The following is a 21,357-nucleotide window of genomic DNA, read 5'->3' as shown; positions in this document are numbered from 1 at the left end:
CATAGTCCAAGTTATTCTCATCTCAACTAAAGTCTAAAAAATAATGGTTGAGTCAGAGTATAATTATATAATAGTGTGCCTTCTTTCACTAGGTTTACCTAGGTTCCTACAAATTTGCCTTAGATTAGTTGTTTGAAGAGGCAGTGGAGGATGTTAGATAAATGGAAAAGCTTAAACACTCCTTTCTGCAGTCGTGGTCTGCCATCGTACACCACTACACTACACACACTGGAGTATATTAGAGAGCAAAGAATGGCCTTTGAAACTGCACAGAAGGCAAAAATATAGGCTACAAGTGAACTAAGTCGTGTAAACTCATTCTCCTGCAAACCGAGCGAGCGAGACCAGGACTAGAGGTTGAAGACAACCTCCTCGAAAATATTTGTTAATGCCCCCAGTTGGGTTGTCCCATTGAGCAACCATCATTTTTCAGTTCAAAATTTTAAAAATTAGAAGGCCAAGTCTAAAATCAGAAAATTAAAGGGTAGGCCTAAATTTGAGTGAGTGAGTGTGTGTGTGTGTTTTGTTTCTCATATGTTCCCTTCTCTACATATTTGAGTGAATATCACTCTGCTTCCTTCCTCCACGACAGAAAGATTAGCCCAGCTGTTCCTTAGTCTCCAAGGAACAGAAGCTGTGTTCTTAGAAGCTAGCACCACATTCATTGAATCTGACTCGATCAACAAGTGTTTCCAATTCTGATGTTTAGCGATCTCTAAAGCTTTCAAAACAGCTTGAAATTCTGCAAAAGAAGAGCTTTGATAGCCTATGTTTTGAGACGATCCTCGCAAGTAGTTAGCATGGTGGTCTCTGAATAAAATTCTTATGGCTGCAGCGGTAGGTGATTCCAAAGCAGAACCATCGGTGTTTGCTTTAACACGGCCAGGTAGAGGAGGCTGCCAAAGAACGTCCATTATGCTGCTGGCATTCCTGGGTTTGCCATTCAATCTAAAAAGTCTGAACACCTTAAAATCTTCCTTGTTATTCATGGTGATGGTAATGCTTGGATGAAAGGTTCAAAACATTCAGTTCTTCAAGATTGGTACCCCTCATACTTAGAATAATTGCTTGGATCAACATTCATTGAAAGATCCTTTTCCTTCCATTTTCCATTGATATTTGGAAGGTGTAAAACAATTTATGCCAAATCCAAATCCAAGACTGAGAGTTTTATTGTGAGCTGATAGAGGTGCGCGTGTAGAAGCTTATTTCCAGTTTATTTGGACCTATCTTATTGCTCAAGTATTTAAGAAAACTTAACGAAAACATTGCTGTTCGGCTGTTCCCATTTCAGATTTTGCTTGAAAACACATGGAAATTACACATTTAACCCCAACGGTAGCTAACTACCATTCGGGAACAAAGAAAACTAAGGAAGCCGATGATGATTAATTCATTGCTTCTTACAATTTTTATTTTGGGGGTGTTCTTTGTCATATATATATAGACAAAGAATAATAGTGTCACATTTTTATTTATTGTGTATCCTTTTATTCAATCACACACTATTATTATTTTTAATGATTACAAAACCTAAATTGGAAACATAATCCTATCATAATTCTCCTTATTCTCTTGTCTGCAAAATTGAAATACCCCATAGTTGAATAATTAAAATACTTCCAAGATATTATTGTTTAGAATGAATTGGAAATATTAGTTGTTAAATGAAATTCCCTCTATGATCTCTTGTCCTACATGCTAATTGACCAATTCAAAGCCATTCCCAAACTTGCAGTGACTTTGTTGGATTACTTTTTTTATTCCGTAATCAGAATAAAATTGTAATGGAGTTTTCTATTCTACCAAAACCATACATTCATTTTGTTTATATCCAAACATTTAAAAGCAAACTCATCCAATTGTAATTTATTTTTGAAGGAAACTCATCAAATTGTAACTGTTATAATAAGCTTGACATAAATTTCCTTCATGTGTTGCAATACATATGAGTTAAATAAGACGGAAGGAGATACAGACAAGAATAATAATATTCATAGGTATGGGGAAGAGAAAAACAATTTTCCCAGGAATGAATTACGAGTATCATTGCTCCATGTTTTCGATTTTGAGTTTTTCAATCACTAGAACAATAATTGTGTGTGAGTGAGAGAAATGATACACAAGAAAAAGAAACACGGATTAATTATGGGCCTTTGGATTAAAATAACTAACGGATGATATTTGGTGTCAACGAATCCGTTGATATATATATATATATATATATATATATATATATATATATATATATATATATATATATATATATATATATATATATATATATAGAATGATATCTTGCATTATTTTTTGGTTACAAGACTGACATTTGGTTATATGATATTTTTTTGCATTATGAAACTCGTGATCTGTACTATTTGTGATATGCAACCTGTTTTTTAACGTGTGGCTGGGTCAGTTTTTTTTTTATATATATTTTTAACGGTGATGAGTGAGGACAATGATAGGCCAAATTTCAAAATTAAAATACTCAATATCGGTTCTCATGCATAGGAAATTTTCACCCCATTAGAAATTAGAATTTATTACTATTGTGAAAATCCATATTCATTTTACAAAGAAAACATTACCATTGTTCAATGACGTTTTGGAAGGTGAAAAACATTCTGTCTCTTCGTTGTTGAAAAATGTTATACTCCACCTCTAGAGGGATTTGTGAAGAATTGAGACAATATAACCCCAAATTCAATTCAATTCAATAAGAGTTTTTTTTTTTTCGGTCATTTCTTAATGAGAATAAGTGAAGAATTTGGGATTCAAACCTCAATCCTACATATAAAATATGATATTTCTATCAATTGAGTAATGCTCAAGGGATCACACATCATTTTTAAAAGGCGGGTATTTACAATATAGACTTATGTTATTTTTGAAGGGATATATAGGTTTATGTTATTGTTTATGGGTATGGGAGAGTTTATGAAAATAACTTATTAAATGTCTATAAAGTGTTTTTTTAATGAAAGAAACTAAACTAAAAAATAGGAAATAATAGCATTATACATGCATGACACCATAGTTATGATACGAGGTATAAGTATGACTCATCCAATCCTACACTCTTAGACAAAACATGCAAAAAAGATTCATTGCATTCAAATGTGATGGTCATCCGTTGGATTTTAGCCAACCCTAGATTAAAAGGTTAAAAATGTGAAGAAAAAAATTGAACACAAAGAGCCGACATGAAATGTTCGTGAACTTTAAACAAGTCGATTTCTAGTTAAAAAATAAGGTTTGTATCAAACTTGAGTTGAGTTTCAAAATAAACTAATTCTTATAGAGTCGAGTCAAGCTCTTTCGAGTTCGACTCCACTCAAATCTTTTTCAACCTTAGTCTGAAAATCACCCTCTGATCGTTTTTTTCCTTCCCTTTTATTTAAGCGATTTTCACATATATTAAGCTTTCTCTTTTGATTTCGTTTTCTTAGCGAGACGTTTGGTTTGTTTGTCGTATTAATGCGACATTATTTTGTTTTCCCATCTCGTTACAATGTCAGCTTGGTTCATCTCAACATATTAACTTCGATTTAGTGCAAATTCAATTAATGATTTTGACGCCTTCAGTGTTACGAATTCGAAGGCACAAGTATTATGAGCACTTTAATGTTATCATATTTGAAGCCATTTGGTCGTTATATGCTATTAAACCGAAAGTTGTGAGTTTGTTTACATATTCATCATGTTTGATTGTAGTGATTTTTGAATTTTTTATTTTTTTTTTATTTTTTATGAATTTCTATCAATTTGAATGAATGAATGAATTCATTTTTTTTAGTAAAAAAAGTGTCATTGACATAGTTTTTTTTTTTTTTTTTTGTAATTTTGTTGTCCGAGTGTTTCATAGTTTTATTTTCTTGTATTGTTGTGATGTTGTTCTACTGATATTGATAGACAGACTTTGACTCATTAAAAAATTTGTGTTGTTTTCAATATAATCTACCGAGTTGAACAAATGAAAATCTAATTTTTAGTATAAAAAATCCATAGATTATATATTGAAAAACTAAGTCTCACATGGGATAGATATATCTCATTATAAGAATTTATAAAGGGAGATAATCTCCCACCTTAAAAGTCGAATATGTACGAATGAGATATAACCAAATTTCAACATGGTATTAAGGTCAATCGATTCAAACTACCCTTTATCTATACATGCACCAATCCCAATAGTGTTGAACGTGAGGGAATGTATTAGAAAAAATTCATGTTCCACATTAGATAAAGATGACTCTTGACAAAGATTTATAGAGAAATGTAATCATCACAAAAATCAATTTTGTAAAAATGAGATAAGCTCAAATTTCAGCATGATATCAAATGTTATTGACTTAGGTCATCCATCATTTATCCAGACGTATTATTATTATTATTATTATTATTATTATAAAAATGGATTTTGTAAGGATAAATTATTATTATTCATTTTGTTAAAAGAAAAGAAAAAGGGAAATAAGTGGCCATTTTGATTCGCCAACAAAAAAGTTCCCCCATTCACCGTTTCGCTTGTGTCAACAAAAACAAAATCTCACTCAGAAAGCTTTTCGAAACCCTAAAACCAAGAACACCACCGTTTTCACTCACCTCCTTCCACCACATCTTCAATGGCGGAATACGATCTAACACCACGCATAGCACCAAATCTCGACCGCCATTTAGTCTTCCCTCTCTTGGAATTCCTCCAAGAACGGCAATTATACAACGACAACCACATCCTCAAAGCCAAGATCGATCTTCTCAACAACACAAACATGGTTGATTACGCTATGGACATTCACAAAACACTTTACCAAACTGAAGATGTTCCTCAAGATATGATTGAACGTAGGGCTGACGTTGTTGCTCGTCTCAAGTCTCTTGAAGATGCCGCTGCCCCTCTTGTGGCGTTTCTGCAGAATGCTTCTGCTGTTCAGGAATTGAAGGCTGATAAACATTATAATCTTCAGTTGCTTAATGATAAATATCAGGTTTTGTTATAATTTCACTGAATTCATAGATTTATTTACTCTTTTGTTATCTTTGTAGTAGCGCTGCACCTACATGTGATTACGGCTCTGTTTGGCAAAAAATACCGAATAGCTGACAAGCTAGCTGGTTGAATTTGTAGTGTTTGGTATAATTAGCGACTGAATTAGCTTTATAAATATGAAATGATATTGAAGTGATATATTTAATGCATATTAACAAAAATTCAATTAAGATTACAAGGTTAAAATTGAGATAAATTATGATAAGCTACTTGAATTAGCTTATCAAAGAACACTGATAAAAACAAGCTATAAGCTTGTGACAAAGTGGAGGTTACCAAATGGGTCTTTTTTAGTCTAATGAGCTTATAAGACATAAACTATAAAAGCTCAAAGTTATTCTTACCAAACAGACCCTACATTCAATTAATTCATTTTTTCAATTTATGTGGTTTGGGGATGTAGAGAGGAAGACTTGTACATGTTGTAGTAAGGAAAATAGATCTGATCGGAGCACTGAGGCAGAGGTAGACCTAGAAAAACTGTAAGAGAAAGAAACTATTAAGAAATATCTAGAGATTAATGAGTTGGAAAGTAATATGGTTTATGATAGAACATTATGAAGTAATTTGTTCATTTAGTGGGATAAGACTTTGCTGTTATTGTTGTATGTGTCATCGTGCTTGTGCTTGTGCTTGTGCTTGTGCTTGTGTTTGTGTTTGTGTTTGTGTTTGTGTTTGGTGCTTCATCGGTGATTATTTTGTTGGTTCCCCAGCATGTTTGTGATTACCAGTGTTTGGATGTTTTATTTAATTATTTTTGGATTAGTTTGTTGTGAATAAAAATAACAAGATATATGATATTTTGACTTAAAAATTCGAGAAAAATTTAGGTACGATTAACACAAATCAAATGCTTGGTTAATCATGCTCAGTAAGTGGTTATTGAATATAATTAGGTTAGGTGTCACAACTTTTAAACCGCCGATATAACACAACTGATCACAATTTTAGATTTCATTGACCATGATATCTAGATATAACATATGCATATTATAAACCTGAAAATTTTATATTTGAACAGTATTTGGATGGTTATTATAAATATCATGTATATTTGAACACCTAAAAACATGGTTAACGTTATTCAAAAATGTGTTTAATAAATGATTAATGAGTTGCTACACATTGTTATATTCATTAACCATCTCTTGTGTGTAATAACCATATATTTGAATTGCGTTAAGTTAACCGTCAAATTTGATGCTAAAATAAAAAGTATTTTGTTTTGGTTCAACCTGTAATTTTATATGAAATACTAGACAATATCCATTTTGTAAAAAATTTCCCCAAGATCTATTCAAGAAAAGGGATTGTGTGGAACTAAAAGTTGTCAATGATATTCTTTATGGAAATTGGAAATGGAAAATCCATTCGGGGAATTTCCAACACAAGGATTCAATTAGTTCGAACTTGTTTAGTCTTGAATTGGGATCAAGGCAAAAAAAGTTCTTCTATTGAGGAGGCCCCCGCTTCCGGTTTTGAAGGAAGTAGAAATGGTTTGATTGAATATTTTCTAAGAATTGACTTACTCAAATGGAATACTTCATATATCAGAAAAAGAAATGATCCATTTGGTTTAGGATTGAACAAGGATAATAAATCGGAACACAACCCAAAAAGTATTTGATAATCAGAATTCAGAAATAACAGGTTCCCATGCATGTACTGTGGTGTTTTCTTTTTGGTTGTCGGGTCTTATTTGTAGACTAGGATTGTAATCTTGAGAATTGTAATTTAGCTAAAAATATAAGTTTTTTTCTGGCAAATATTAGTAAGTTTGGACCGCTATGTGATTTAAACTCCCAAAGGGTAGCGAGTGATGTTATAGTATGCGGGTGTTTGACAAACTATTTAACTATGTGCTTATTTAAAAAATCGTATTAACATATAAGAGTTTATGCATTGTATAAGTTGTTTCTTTAATCGAAGATTTGATTAGACTCCACATAAGGCATGAATAAACAAACTGCTTCTGTAAAGTATCTTCTTGAGCTTATGAAATAAGCTCAAAACAGTTAATGGACATCATAAGCTACTTTTATAAGCCACTGTGTTGTCATAAAGTAGCTGTAGCGTAGCAGAATTTTAACAAATCACTATTGTTCCACTATATGCTATTTAGTACAAAGTGTTGTCATATAGAGGATATAGCGCTGCAATGAAACGGAATTGGAATAAACCGCTGTTTTCTGCGATCCACAATTGACAACACTGATAAGCTTTTCCAAAGATTTGCACAAGTACTTATGTCATAAGATAGGCCTAACTAACTTCTTTCAAATGCCCCTAATATGCTCTATTTTTTATTTTATTTTCTGTTGTTTTTCTTTTGGAAGTTTGAGTATTATTTATTATATTTGAGTTCTGACTTGTTAAGATGATTCTGTTATAATAGATTGGTCCTGCACAAATAGAGGCATTATACCAATATGGCAAATTTCAGTTTGAATGTGGAAACTACTCTGGTGCTGCTGACTATCTTTATCAGTACAGAGCATTATGCACAAATAGTGAAAGGAGTTTGAGTGCATTATGGGGAAAGCTGGCAGCTGAAGTATTGATGCAAAACTGGGATATTGCTCTTGAAGAGCTCAATCGGTTGAAGGAAATGATTGACTCAAAGGTTGTTTATCTATTCAGTTACACTACTTTTCCTCATAATGCTGCTGATATCAATATAAACTTACTATTGGTGAACTTTGTTGCAGAATTTTTCATCACCTATGAATCAGGTGCACAGCAGAATATGGTTAATGCATTGGAGTCTGTTCATCTTTTTCAACCATGACAATGGAAGAACTCTGATAATTGATCTGTTTAACCAGGACAAGTATGCATTGTCGACTCATCTTCCCTTTCCCTTGCCCCTCGTTTGCTTTTAATCAGAACACAAATATTTCCTCCCTCTAGGTTTTGTATTTTAAATGTTGCTTTGTCTAATAACATGTGATATCATTTCTAGGTATCTTAACGCAATCCAAACTGGCGCTCCGCACCTTTTGCGATACTTGGCCACAGCATTTATTGTCAACAAGCGCAAGAGGCCTCAATTCAAAGATTTTCTAAAAGTTATTCAACAAGAGCAGCATTCATTTAAGGACCCCATCACTGAGTTTTTGGCGTGTGTTTATGTGAACTATGACTTTGATGGCGCACAAAAGAAGATGAGGGAGTGTGAAGAAGTAAGTGCCCTTTCTGTTGTCTAGCTAATATATATGTTGATTATCATAACATGCTTACTATTTGTAAAAATTCATGCAGGTAATTCTCAATGATCCCTTCCTTGGTAAACGAGTGGAAGAAAGCAACTTCTCAACTGTACCATTAAGGGATGAGTTCCTTGAAAATGCTAGGCTTTTTATTTTTGAGACATACTGCAGGATACACGAACGCATTGACATGGGAGTACTTGCTGAGAAGCTAAATTTGAATTACGAGGAGGCTGAGAGATGGATTGTGAATCTCATCCGTGGCTCAAAGCTTGATGCCAAAATTGACTCTCAAACTGGAACGGTTATCATGGAACATAATCATCCAAATGTGTAAGTTGGCGTTAATAACCAACCACTATTACTACTGTTTTGTTTTTTCCCTTCAGATCTAAGACCCTTAATCTTTGAAATGTTTCATGTTCAGGTATGAGCAGCTGATAGAGCATACCAAAGCCCTTAACAGTCGTACTTACAAGTTGGTCACTCAAATTCTGGAACATGCACAAGCTCCAGCAGCTCATTAAACTGCCTAGGTAGATGTGATGATTGAAGATAATCCAGCAGGCACAAAAAGCAAAATAACAAATTGGAGGAATGAATCAATAATCGAGAGCTAGCAAAGGATCCCAAATTTTATTTTGTGAGGAGGGGCACACGAGAGGAGGCAACATAAAAGGATACCAATGAATGATTGGTGTGGAATGTTTTGGTGAAAACCATCTCTCTTCTCCTTGCCTTGCATACTTTATGTACTTCGCTGGGTGTACTTACCTCTTACATTCCTGTACTTGCAATTATCATAACATGAAAAGGCTTGCAGCCATAAGAATTAAGTCCTAAAATTTTGTAATAGATTCTTAAACTGTACAATGTCTTTTGACAATCGAGTGATTTTTTTTTTTTTGAATCATTTGAGTACCTTGTTGCATTAACTATGGCAGATAAGAGATAACTCATGTATTCATGGCAGTGACTATCATAACGACATCCTGTATCTTACAAAGAGGGTTAGATCTGCTGGGATCAATGCAGTTCGTCACACCCTTTCAGGTGGTTTAGCTTATCCCAATCTTCCGGTAGTAGCCAACACTTTCAAGTCAGAAACATAAAATTTGACTTTCCACGTTTAGATGGTACCAATATGTTGAAGTAGATCTTCAAATTAGAGCAATTTTTGCATATTATGCAACACGAAATGCTCACCATTGCCACGGTGCACAATGAGAAGGATGCAGTGTCATGGTTTCAAATGATGCAGAGAGATAATTCTTAGTTGGTTACAACCACAAATATAAATCACTTGCACACACTCATATCCGTATCATTTTATAGATTTTGGTTTGTGGTCACTCAAGTCTTGCTCGATGCAGAGAAACGACTTTAGTATTGGGCAGCGTTAACATGCACCTTGGAATTTGCTTTTGGTCCAGCCCAACAAACCATTTTTCTTCTCAAACCCTACCACCAAAAGCGCGACCCTACCTCCACTGTTACCCAACCTACGGATAAACTGATTCATATCCCTTGTAAAACAACCAACGTTAAAAAGTTAGATTCACTTTTGACATTTTAAATATCGTGCAATTTTAGTCCCTATATTTTCAAATGATTTTGATCTCTTTATTTTCTCCATTTATAATTTGATATTCCCCTCCCAATGTTCTTTCAAATTTATGCCGAGGTAACACAATCCATTGACGTGGCACCCAAATTTATGCTTAAAAGAAAAAGAAAACATAGATGATCTTAACTATTGATTCAACTATTCAGTTGCAGGACATCATGTTCATGTCACACATTGAATTTATTCTTAACTACTTTTTCAATTAGATTTCTTCAACGTCTTCTAGCTATTTCTATTATCTACAGTTATAAGTTGACATGGTCGAATATACTCGTTTAATATTGCATTTTTTTTTTCTGGCTTCATAGTTCATAATGAATGTAAATTTAGCACACAATAGAAAAATTATAATTATTTTTCAAAGAGTCTATCAACAATGACACCGACACACATTAAGTACTGAAAAGTGAAAAATTACAAGTTCCATTCCGCACCATAACATATCTAATATTCTCATAGATTTCTTTTATCATATGCGTTGTGCTTGCGAGATAAAATTATAGTAGTTTTTAACATAGCATAACTTAATACAAAGCTGATTTTATTACTGAATAAATACAACTTTTTTTTTAAAGAAGCTAATTTTACATCAATAATGTTACATGATAGACCAGGAATATTACAATCAATATGTTATTGGGTCAACGACATTTTCTGCTCCTGGACAGACCTAGTCCAGAATGCTGATAATTTCTGTCTTTGTTTTGGATCACCACCACCAAAGCTAACATGATTAACGGTTTCATATCAGCTGGGAAAAATAAAATGATAGTAATTCAGAAATGAAAATTAAACTGCTCATTAAAATTGAAATAATGAATGACTAATGGATTTAAATAATTTTTTTTATAAATGAAAAAAAAAATTATTGAAGATTTCATGAAAATCAATGTAGCTATACTGCCAAAGTATAATTTTTTTTTTTCTTTCTTTCTCAAAAACAGTTTTGTGTTAAACATGCAAATGGTCATTGCTAACTCAAAGAAAAAATTGAAAAGATTGGAGCTGGCTGAATTACAAACCTATGTCTGCGATCATAATTTTTTTCCCCTCGAAGTTCCTTCCATAAAAAATAACAATAGCAACAATCAAGTTTTCATTAAACAAGATCGACTAAATAGATCAAATACACCATAATATATTTTTCTAAATCATAAAGCTTATTCTAACAAAAAGAAAGGTATTGTATCATACTGGAAAGAACAAATTAAAGAAAGGTATCGGATCAAAAAATAAATATGTTTAAATTATATTAAAAAAATCTTTTGTATAAACTAACAATATAAAATAGTTTGCTCAAAAAAACAATATAAAATAGTATTACCTAAAATGTTCAATTAGGACTCTAATTTAAATTCTTTTTTTTTTAACCTAGTTTTATGCCCGTAAGCAGGTTCTTTGAGTTGCGTCTATGATTAGTTAATTTTTGTTAGAATAGATTAGAGTTGATCCACTAGAAATGATTTATCAAGTTGTATTCTTGTTTGAGTTATTCCTAGGTTAGGTTTCATGTCCTTCAATCTTTGCATCTCTTTCTTTTTATTTAATATATATTCTACTTTGCTTAAAAAAAAATCTAAAATAAGTAGGTCATGTGTTTCCCATAAACAAATAAATCAAAAAGTGGAAATATAAAGTGAAAAACAAAATTCATATAGGATTGGACCCATATTAGAACCTATGTACCGTAGTTATTTATTGGTAGTAGGATTGGATTCTTTTCAACCCTAAATATGAAAACTGCCAAATGCTATGGCTAGAGCTCGCTCGGTTGGCATCTCTGAAACATAAGATATTGTTTCAAACGAACCATATGCAACACAAACCCCAACAGAAAACTCGAAGTAATCGTTTCATATGAATGAATAACATATTTCTAGTTGTCAAAATCAATGCAAGCAGTACCTTAATTGTACTTTTTTGTATTGCTCTATAATTGGTCACATAGTTTTAGGATGTTACATTCCAACGCCCAACAAGTACTATACCGATAACTAAGTCAAAAAAAAGTACCACTACAGTGATAATATTGTCAAGATATATATATTATATATAAAAGAAAATAGTTATGATGTAACGCCGGATGTTGATGAGGACGAGAAGTGATCGGTGCATAAGGTATGATAATGAACGGTTTTTGAAAGCTTTTATGGCGAAATGAGGGAGATTATGAGATGACATGGTTGAAGCAAAACTTATAAGAACGTATTTGATATAACTTATATCAAATAGATGCATACTCTTTTTGGTAAGAATTATAAGACTTATAAGAATTGACTTAGAATAATTTTGGATTGTGTGACTTTATTTATTGGAAGTTTTTGAAAAGCGTACAATTGAATACAAAATACGTTAAAAATACTTTTGTTGATTTATGAGGTCAATCAACGATACTTAGAACCATCTTATATATTACACAAGATATATAGAATGAATTAGCAATATGCTTCAAAATGGGTGCTCAAAGTGAGAAATTCTACTATATTCACAACCATAAATGAACATTGTTTTGACATGCATACATTGAAGGATTTTTTCTAATAGTAAAAAAGAAATTAATAATAAAATGATTTAGTATTTTGAAAAAAAAAACTTTTATGTGAAATGTTAACGAAATTTCAAATGAAGTATAAGAGAGATACTCCCTCCGTTTCAAAATATAAGCAAAATTCACTTTTTAGGTTTATTCATTTAATGATGTATGTAGTCTATATTATGAACCATATACATCATTAAATGAATGAACCTAAAAAATGAATTTTGCTTATATTTTGAAACGGATGGAGTATCTCTCTTATACTTCACTTCTACCAAACAATCCATCAAATCTACTCTATTTCTCACCTCTTTCTCTCTTCCTATATTCTCTCTCACCTATTTCTCTCTCACCTATTTCTCTCTTCAGAACTTCTCTTTCAAACTGAACACACCCTACGAGTTTAAAATAGTAAGATTTTATAGAAATATGTGCATTCAATGCATTGGAAATTAAAATATTTAACTTTTTAAATAAATTTATTTGATTAATTTCTTTTTATGAAATCCTTAATGAGTGTCTTAAAGGCACTCGTTAACAAGACTCTTATTTATTCCTTAAAAAAAAAAAAAAAAAAAAAGACTCTTATTTATAATATGTCATTGATAAGAAAGTTTTCCCATATTTTCATAAGAAAGTGATGTTATTGTCGATTTGTCATATCCTTTCAACTTGATTGCAAATATCATCATAATCATAATCATCGTAATATAAGTATAAACTTTCAAAAGTCTTAGTTTTTTGGCCTCATATAAGACCGCTAGCATTAAATCCAGGTTCACATCACACGATCAATCGTTCTAGGAAACAACACTCACTCACAACCAAGGTCGTTGAAAAAAGTTAATACTATCAATTACATTTTCTAATCACAAGTAATTTGTCCTGATTCATTTATCCCAACCATAATTCTAATCAAATTTCCATCCATTTGTCAGATCATAATCACATGAAAAACAAAAGTCCAAATTTAAATAGATTGTTTGTACTTAGCCGTCCCTCGTTATTTGTTGTCATGTGCTGGTAGCTAGTTTAGCTTAGTGACTACTTTAGATCAAGCATGCAACTAAAAAACGTTAGCTGCTAGTTCATGAACTCAATGACTATTTCTAGTTTTCAATATAATTTAGGACATATCCAGTACACACCTAAATATGTATAGTAATCTTATAAGATAATTGAGATATCTAACTCTAAGGATTTAGTTAAGTAGTAAAAAGACAACATTTCACCCAAACATATTTAAGTTTGAGCTTAGTTTCTTTAAAGTGAGGTAAATATAATTTTTTTTAAGCGTTCTTTGAGTCTATATATCTTTCATGTATTGGATAGTGACATGATCTCTTCACCTTAAATTTTTTATTACCAGAAAAGAAAGAAAAGATAATTGAGATATATTTTTTACCACTAAACTATTAGACAAAAAAAAAAAAAAAAATTTAGGTTTGATTACAATTTTGATCCTCTATTTTTACTCACTTAGGAAACTAGTCTCTTCATTTTAAAATTACCCAATTTTAGTCCATTCTCATACGTTTGGAGTCAAAAATGATGATGTGACATTTTTTAAATGACGTTGAATGATTAACTATCATGAAATTACCTGAAAATCCTCCAAAAACTTCAATTGAAATATGATATCTCACAATTATTTTAGTATAAAAATCTTAAAGAGAAACCAAAATTGGATGAATTTAATTTCAGAGAGGGAAAAATATGGGGATCAAAATTGTAATTAAGCCTAAAACTTATATGAGAGAATGCATAAGAATGACGGGAGACTGTTATAATTTACTATTAACTAAGAGCAATGTTATTTGAACATCAATTTGGTTGACAACCATATTTTTACAAAGAAAAGTATGTGTTGGTACAAAAATCAAAGCAATAGAGAGAGAGAAAGTAAAAATATAATATGAATATGAGAGAGAAAGTTATCACAAAATTTGTTAAGAAATAGATGTACAAATATCATTTCTCATTAACTAAATATTCTAAAAATATCATACTCATATTTTAATGGTTTATATTCTCAAGTAGTTTTTTTTTTCCCACTTGAGATATCCTAATCCATAAAATACAATAAAAAAATGATGTCATTCATTCCATTGTTTATCCTAGTTGAATTCTATCCAAATAGTAAAATGAGACTTATGTTCAACTAGGATAGAGTTATTCTAGTTGAAATAATAAAATTATCCTAGTTAAATCAATAAATCTCATAATATCTTGTTTGATCTAAAGACAAAATTTATCCATCGGATAATGAAAATTGATTTATGCACGGTAGAATTAGACTCCAAACATTTGCTTAAAATTTTTTGGTCAAATATCTCTTCGGCTCATTTAAGTTTCATGTTTGTTTTAGATAGATCCTTTAAGTTTCTAAGGTTTCAGATAGGTACTTTAAGTTTTGAGTTTGTTTCGGATAGGTCCTTAAAATTTCTAAGGTTTCAGATAGGTTCTTTAAGTTTCGAATTTGTTTTAGATAGGTCATTTCTATCAACCTCCATTAAACCAAAGTTGATTTGATAGAAATGACCTATCTCAAACAAACTCAAAACTTAAAGGACCTATATGAAACCTTAAAAATTTAAAGGACCTATCCGAAACAAACTCGAAATTTAAAGGATCTATATGAAACCTTAGAAACTTAAAGAACTTATCTGAAATAAACGTGAAACTTAAAGGACCAGAGAAGTATTTGACCTAAATTTTTTGGAGCATCTACTTTTCAATAAGTGGGAATGGCTATAGTGATATGATATCATCATATATATATAAAGCTGCAAATTTCAGAGATATATAAAGAGTGCCATGAAAATCCTAGTAGCACTGAATTTCTCGAACAGTATCACGTCACTAAGTTAGTCACACTTTTATCATAGCAGTGTGTTGACAGTTTCATGCTTGTTACAATGCAGAAATCTGCTTGCAGCATGGCATGGGGTGGTTCATGGGTACAATAAGTTTACCTCTTAGGGTGTGTTTATTAATTTTTTGGTTTGTGGAGGATTTTTAAGGGGAATATTGTTTAGGGTTAAACTTATATTGTGATATATATTTGATACGAGAAGTGCTATGGACACTATTTTTTAAAAATCTCTCCAAAACATAAGTTGATGTATTTGATACAAATTTTGAATCAAATATATTAATATTTATTGACCAAATTTGTTTAAGAGTATAATTGGAATAACAAAAAAGTCAGTCCTAAATTCCCCAAAAAATCCCCAATTTTCTTTATATATAGTATATATGACTAAAATATTTAACTTTTTTGTTTATAAAAAGGACCGAAGGATGTATTAGATAACTAGGATCAAATTTGATGAGGTCCAATACAAAGCAATGAAATGTTAAGCTAGTGTAAGATCAGAACAATTATATTTGTATATTTTGAACTTTTTTTAATATACATTCAACACCTTATTTTTTTCTATTTCACTCTTTCTATCATATATCTATCTATCACTTTAGTCTCTTTATTCCTTTCTCACTAATGGTTCATAAATTTGTAACAAGGATGATAAATAATTTTTGTGAGCGTTGAATTTTCTAAGTTCATATTCATTGGATAGATCGTAAGTTTTCATTAAGTTAGGATATAGAACTTATCTATCTTAAAATCAAAGATCACTTTATCATATAATTTTATTTTGCATATATTTGATATTAAAATGAACAACAAAATAAAATAAAATATTTGGGTTTAGAGAGATTTTAATTTGTCTAATACTAGCGTAAAAGAAGCCAGCCATGCATTTATGTCATCTGTTTATTCTCTTGCTATCTTGTAAATTTAATGGGAGAAATAGTACATCGCACATGCATGCTTTAAACAAACTAGAGAAATGAGAGATCCTCGTGTTGATTAATCTTAGCTACTATCTAGCTTTGACAACAGCTGCAATACACATGCCCTTAGCTTTCCAAATGACATGTTACTTTAATGTAACATATATATATATATATATATATATATACACACCTATCTTTCTAGCTGGGTGTGTTAGTTCATAAGTTAGGTCTCTTTCCCAATACAACTCTATTCATATTGCTTCGGCAATGAATTATGAATTCAATGTTTCCATAACCCATCATTGTCGAATTATGAATGTGATCTCTACGTCAATTATAATTTTCACATTCATATTTTTATTTAGAAAACTAACACGCATAAGGATCTTGAAGTCTATGATTTTAACACGCCATAAGAAAAAAATACACACATTATGTTATCTCATGATTAACATTCTTACCATCTTGAATACAAAGAAATAAAAAGACAGAGAGGCGAAAATAATTCCGAAATTGATCCAAAAACACTAAAGAAAATCTACTTCATATAGATCCGAGTATGTTTTCTTATTGAGAGTCATAATGTCATGAAATTTTCTAAAATAGTATAATGACATTATATTAGACCACTCAAAGACTTGTAAGTTACTAGATTAGTTTCCTATAACTCTTGTAAGAATGTAAACATGACATTGAAGAGCATAACAAACTACTTAAATTCTCTCATATATGTCATCTCTTTATTCCTTAACTTTATTTTTTCATATTTTATACTAGGTTGAATATATCTTTTGGTCTTTTAAGCTAGACAAAAATATTAGATTAGTTTTGTATGTTTTTTAAGTTTCATAGACTCTTTAAATTGTTAATTTAATACATTATTACTCTTTTAATGACCTATTTAAAACTTAAATACTTAAAAAAACTTCAAATAGGTGTATTAAATTAACAACTTAAAGGATAAGGGATAATGCATATTATATGCGAGGGTCGGAGTTCGAACCCCGGACACCCCACTTATTCACCTTTAAGTTGAATTTCTCTAGCTACTATGCTACTTGACAAAAAAAATAAAATTAACAACTTAAAGGATCTATTTGAAGCTTAAAAAAACTTAAAGGACTAGCTTGATGTTTTTGTCAAACTTAAAGAATCCACAAATGTATTTGGCCTTTATAATACCTTGTTCTAGTTTTGATTAATTTTATAAAAATTTCCAAATTATTATATTTATCAATTAGTTATTATTTTTACAAAATGCCTCTCATTATTTAAAAATTCGAGACAATCATTAACTAAGTGAAAAATATGAGTCTAAATAATTGTCACACAATTTTGAAAAATAAACAGACCTTATATATTGATAAATGTAATGTAAACAATTAAATTAGCTAATTTTATAGTCAGATCTAGAGGTAGTATACAATTTGAAATTTCGTTAAAAATAAGAGCCACAATCTAGCTCTAAATAATCAATTTTATCTTACAAAATCAAAATCAGCTTGTAAGAATTGTATACATTGTAAGCTTTATCAAGAAGAGAGTGTATTTTATTTTTTTGTCGTGCCATAAGGGTTGGTTGGTTAGTTGATTTTTTTTTAAATTTTTTTTGGACAAGTGGTTGGTTGGTTGATGAGGGAGGTGTAAATAATACTATAAGATAATAATTCATCCCGTACTAATAATAAATCTCGACAAAAAAAATTCCATTATAGTAATTCATATTTGCAAGAAACAAAAAATATAACTTTCAGTTATACTATCGAATTAATATTGCAAACGTCTTCTTCGATGAAAGTTAACTCAGTTGGTAAGGAGTTAACTAAATCGTATTTTCTTTTCCATACATCACTTATAATTTTAACAAGCATACACTTTTTGTATATATCAATGACTTGGTAGACCTTTTTAGATTGTAAAATTAATATTTGCAAACACAACATTCATGGACCTAGGGGACAAGACATTGCTATGAGCGACCCTCTGAACTCTGTAGAATGTCAACAACCTCCGGTGTTAGGAAGCCAAAAGTGTCAAATACAAATTGTATAAAATCATGTTGATTGTCAAAACACGTTTTCTCATGTTTACCATTTTGCTTGCACGTGGCTTTTAGGGTTGCATGTCCTACCATAATAGCCTAGACCCTTACTCCCACAAGCGGTGAAACCTCAGTCAAGTCTATATATGCATGCTTTCCTTCTACCACCTTCGTACACCATAACATTCGTAGGTCGGCCTAACTATCGATCGTCTATCTAGTGGGTCAATCATGAATTTCACAAACGCCTATTTTTTTTACTGATACTCCCGCTCGCCTGAATATATCAAAAAGAACATCCCTGACAAAGTCATGTATGTACTTAAAATCTGGAAGCTCCTTACAATGAGTTGTATGCTCCCCAAAAGTATCCAGACACACTTTACGACAAACATGACACACCTCATCAATATGAAATAGTGAAATCATAAGGTGATATCTAGGGATAGTGTGATATTTCAATGGTGACATATACCCATCAATAGGGATTGCTAGAAAAAATCACGAGCATGTGTTGCTTGCAAACACCCTAAAATTATCTTTTGTCTTGTGATAATGTCAAACTTAACTTTTATATACTAGAAAGGGCATTTGCTAAAACATGTTGTGTTTTAGGAGGGATGGTATCCTTGCAAGCAAAACTACAGCGTCAAAATCTGAAATCGTACACGAAAACCATCCAAAATATTATAATTTTTTTCGATCATGAAATATTATGATTTTTACACTCTTTTAATGCGTGTTATTTGTAAAATAGTCAAATATATCAATTATCATGTAATAATTGAATTATAATATAATAGCATATAAAATTAGAGAAGGAAAACTTAACGAAGTTTAGCTCAATTGATAATACTCCGCTCATTTGTAAGATCGTTGATTCAACTCACACTGATTTGAACATCTCATTGATGGATGATCTTATGTAAACAACTAAGCTCAGCTCACCTAATTTTGTTTTTTGTATCAAAAGAAATTAGAGAAGGAGGAATGATATTTATGGACAAGTGAGTTGCAGCCCCCACCTGGATTTCAATGTCAAATAGCCAGCTTTGGGGCCATCTTCAAGTAGCTTCAGATATCACTTTCAAAGCATCTGGACAAGCAAATCCATTGATAGCATTAGCAGGCCCGAAGAGCAATAAACACAGATCCCAACACCGTGCTTAGCTTCTTTCGTTTTCTCTTTCGTTATTCAGGACCCATTTGTTTAAGTTTTTTTTTTTAAATCTTTTTTTATGTTTCACTTATACTGTGTGTAAATTATCCTTTTCTCCAAGGGTTTTGGAAAATATTCTCTTATACAACGTTTAAATAAACATCATTTGATAATTTTATCATAGCCTATTGGCTTATCATCCTACTGCATGTATTGTTTCTTATTTCTTTGGTTATCAATTCTTAAACTAGAGTACCTAAACTCGTTATATTAGGAATTGGATAATGAACCTATATGACACTATTTGAGACATGTAATCTACGAGTCTTTTATTAATGCAATTCGAAAATACGTTTATTCATTATTAATAATATTTTATGCTTGCTGCTTTTCATTGCTTGATCGACATTGAACTAATTTTATGATACAATTCGCTATTAACACTAGGGTTTTTAACATGAACTAGGTATAATGTTCGTTAATTAATTTATTTAGACACATGGTATTAATTGGTGTGGCTAATAGGTTAACGGACAATCACACTTTTGATAATATTAGTGTCACCTAATAAGGTATTAGGGCTCTATATTAGATAAACAAAACCTTGAGCCAAGAAATTGGTCTTGTCCTATTTTGTCAAATTGTCGTGAATATAGGAATCAAGTTGTTATTGTCTAAGACCTCTAATTACAAAACATGAACATAGAGGTGATTCAGACAATCCTAATTGTCGTCACCATACTGATTACGTTCTATTTACCTTTATTTGCAAACCAAACTCTTATGCAAACTCCCCCTAAATTTACACAATTCGTCATAATCTCATTGCATATCAAGAAATCACACACAATCGTCATCATATAATAATTTTTGACACAGTATACAAGATCATGATTTATGTAACCTAATCTAGTCGTTTGCTCTAATAATTCTATCATGTCACTAACTCTATGAAATGCTCACTATATTAACACATGAATATTCAGTGATAACATTTCTAGTTTTTCAACTTCATAAATCGATTTTTGCTGAGCCAAATTTTGATTATTCAAATCAATTTTCCAAAACCCTCAATGTTCGTCCTAAAAATTGATTTCTATAATCCACAAATTTTTTTTTTTTTTTTTTTTTTAAGTTCGTTTTTCAGATTTACCGATTTTCAAATGTAATGGTGTGTAATATGTTCCTCAAAACTTTGAGTTACCTGTTGGTGCAAGATCCCCAATGCATCCAGAAAATGTGTTCAAAAGAGAAAACTTGGAGGCCACAAAGGCCACTTAAATTTCGGGTAGATTTCGCTAGTCTATCTTTATTGTCCAAACTATAGTGTATGCTTCAAATTATATTTGTAATATTAATTGAAGACAATGTCTGATTTAAGTCTGGGGAGTTTTAGTGTGTTTTTTTTAATGTTTTCCAAAAAAATAAATTTTTCAATTTGAAAAAATAGTTATTTCAGTGTAAGCATTTTCTTTGAGTGGTACGCTTAATTTATAACAATGGTGTTTATTCCTTGTGAGTTTTTGAGCCTATCACGGTTGAATTTCATTTTGCCATGCTCTTCATTCTTTGTGTGACTACACTTGTGATTGCTAATTACTCTTTGAACTTCTTGATCACATCAATGTTGAGAAATGTTTAGGATTATTTGTTTTGTTAAGCTACTTGCCAAATTATCCTACCTTGTATTAACTCCCATTATTTACTCCCTTAAATCTATATAATACCTCCTTTTTTTTCCTAGTACATTGCAGGCTCTTAAAGGTAAAAATCATATTCACTATAGCTTTAGGGAGTATAGGAGCTTTGAAATTGTGTAGCAAATGAATTATTTAATAAATATGGGAAACAATTTGACATGCTTTATAATGTTTCTTGGCAAAGTTTCAAGCAAAAAAAAAAAAAATGAGAAAAGGAAAAAGGAAAGCGGT

The 21,357-nt window shown here is 31.1% G+C and overlaps 2 protein-coding genes and 1 long non-coding RNA gene across 3 annotated transcripts; 1 reads left to right on the top strand and 2 right to left on the bottom strand.

The window, feature by feature from the left end:
- Positions 1 to 530: 530 nt before the first annotated feature.
- On the bottom strand, positions 531 to 989 carry LOC112419436 (uncharacterized). Its single transcript, XM_024777119.1, has one exon. It carries the CDS (start codon positions 987 to 989, stop codon positions 531 to 533), a length of 459 nt encoding a protein of 152 aa, XP_024632887.1.
- Positions 990 to 4,489: 3,500 nt separating this feature from the next.
- On the top strand, positions 4,490 to 9,175 carry LOC25487375 (eukaryotic translation initiation factor 3 subunit E). The gene is made up of 6 exons (XM_013609287.3): positions 4,490 to 4,991; positions 7,449 to 7,676; positions 7,762 to 7,883; positions 8,016 to 8,235; positions 8,315 to 8,595; positions 8,690 to 9,175. Exons 1-6 carry the CDS (start codon positions 4,629 to 4,631, stop codon positions 8,787 to 8,789), a joined length of 1,314 nt encoding a protein of 437 aa, XP_013464741.1. The 5' UTR covers positions 4,490 to 4,628; the 3' UTR covers positions 8,790 to 9,175.
- Positions 9,176 to 10,404: 1,229 nt separating this feature from the next.
- On the bottom strand, positions 10,405 to 11,031 carry LOC112419069 (uncharacterized). Its single transcript, XR_003009096.2, has 2 exons — positions 10,912 to 11,031; positions 10,405 to 10,640 (listed from the first exon to the last, which is right to left on the bottom strand). It is a non-coding gene; the product is annotated as an uncharacterized lncRNA (long non-coding RNA).
- Between the last annotated feature and the right edge of the window lie 10,326 nt (positions 11,032 to 21,357).

Source organism: Medicago truncatula, chromosome 2 (genome assembly GCF_003473485.1).
Source record: "Medicago truncatula cultivar Jemalong A17 chromosome 2, MtrunA17r5.0-ANR, whole genome shotgun sequence".
Lineage (NCBI taxonomy): Eukaryota > Viridiplantae > Streptophyta > Magnoliopsida > Fabales > Fabaceae > Medicago > Medicago truncatula.
The sequence above is the reverse complement of the archived record's forward strand: the minus strand, read 5'-3'. Positions and strand labels throughout refer to the sequence as shown.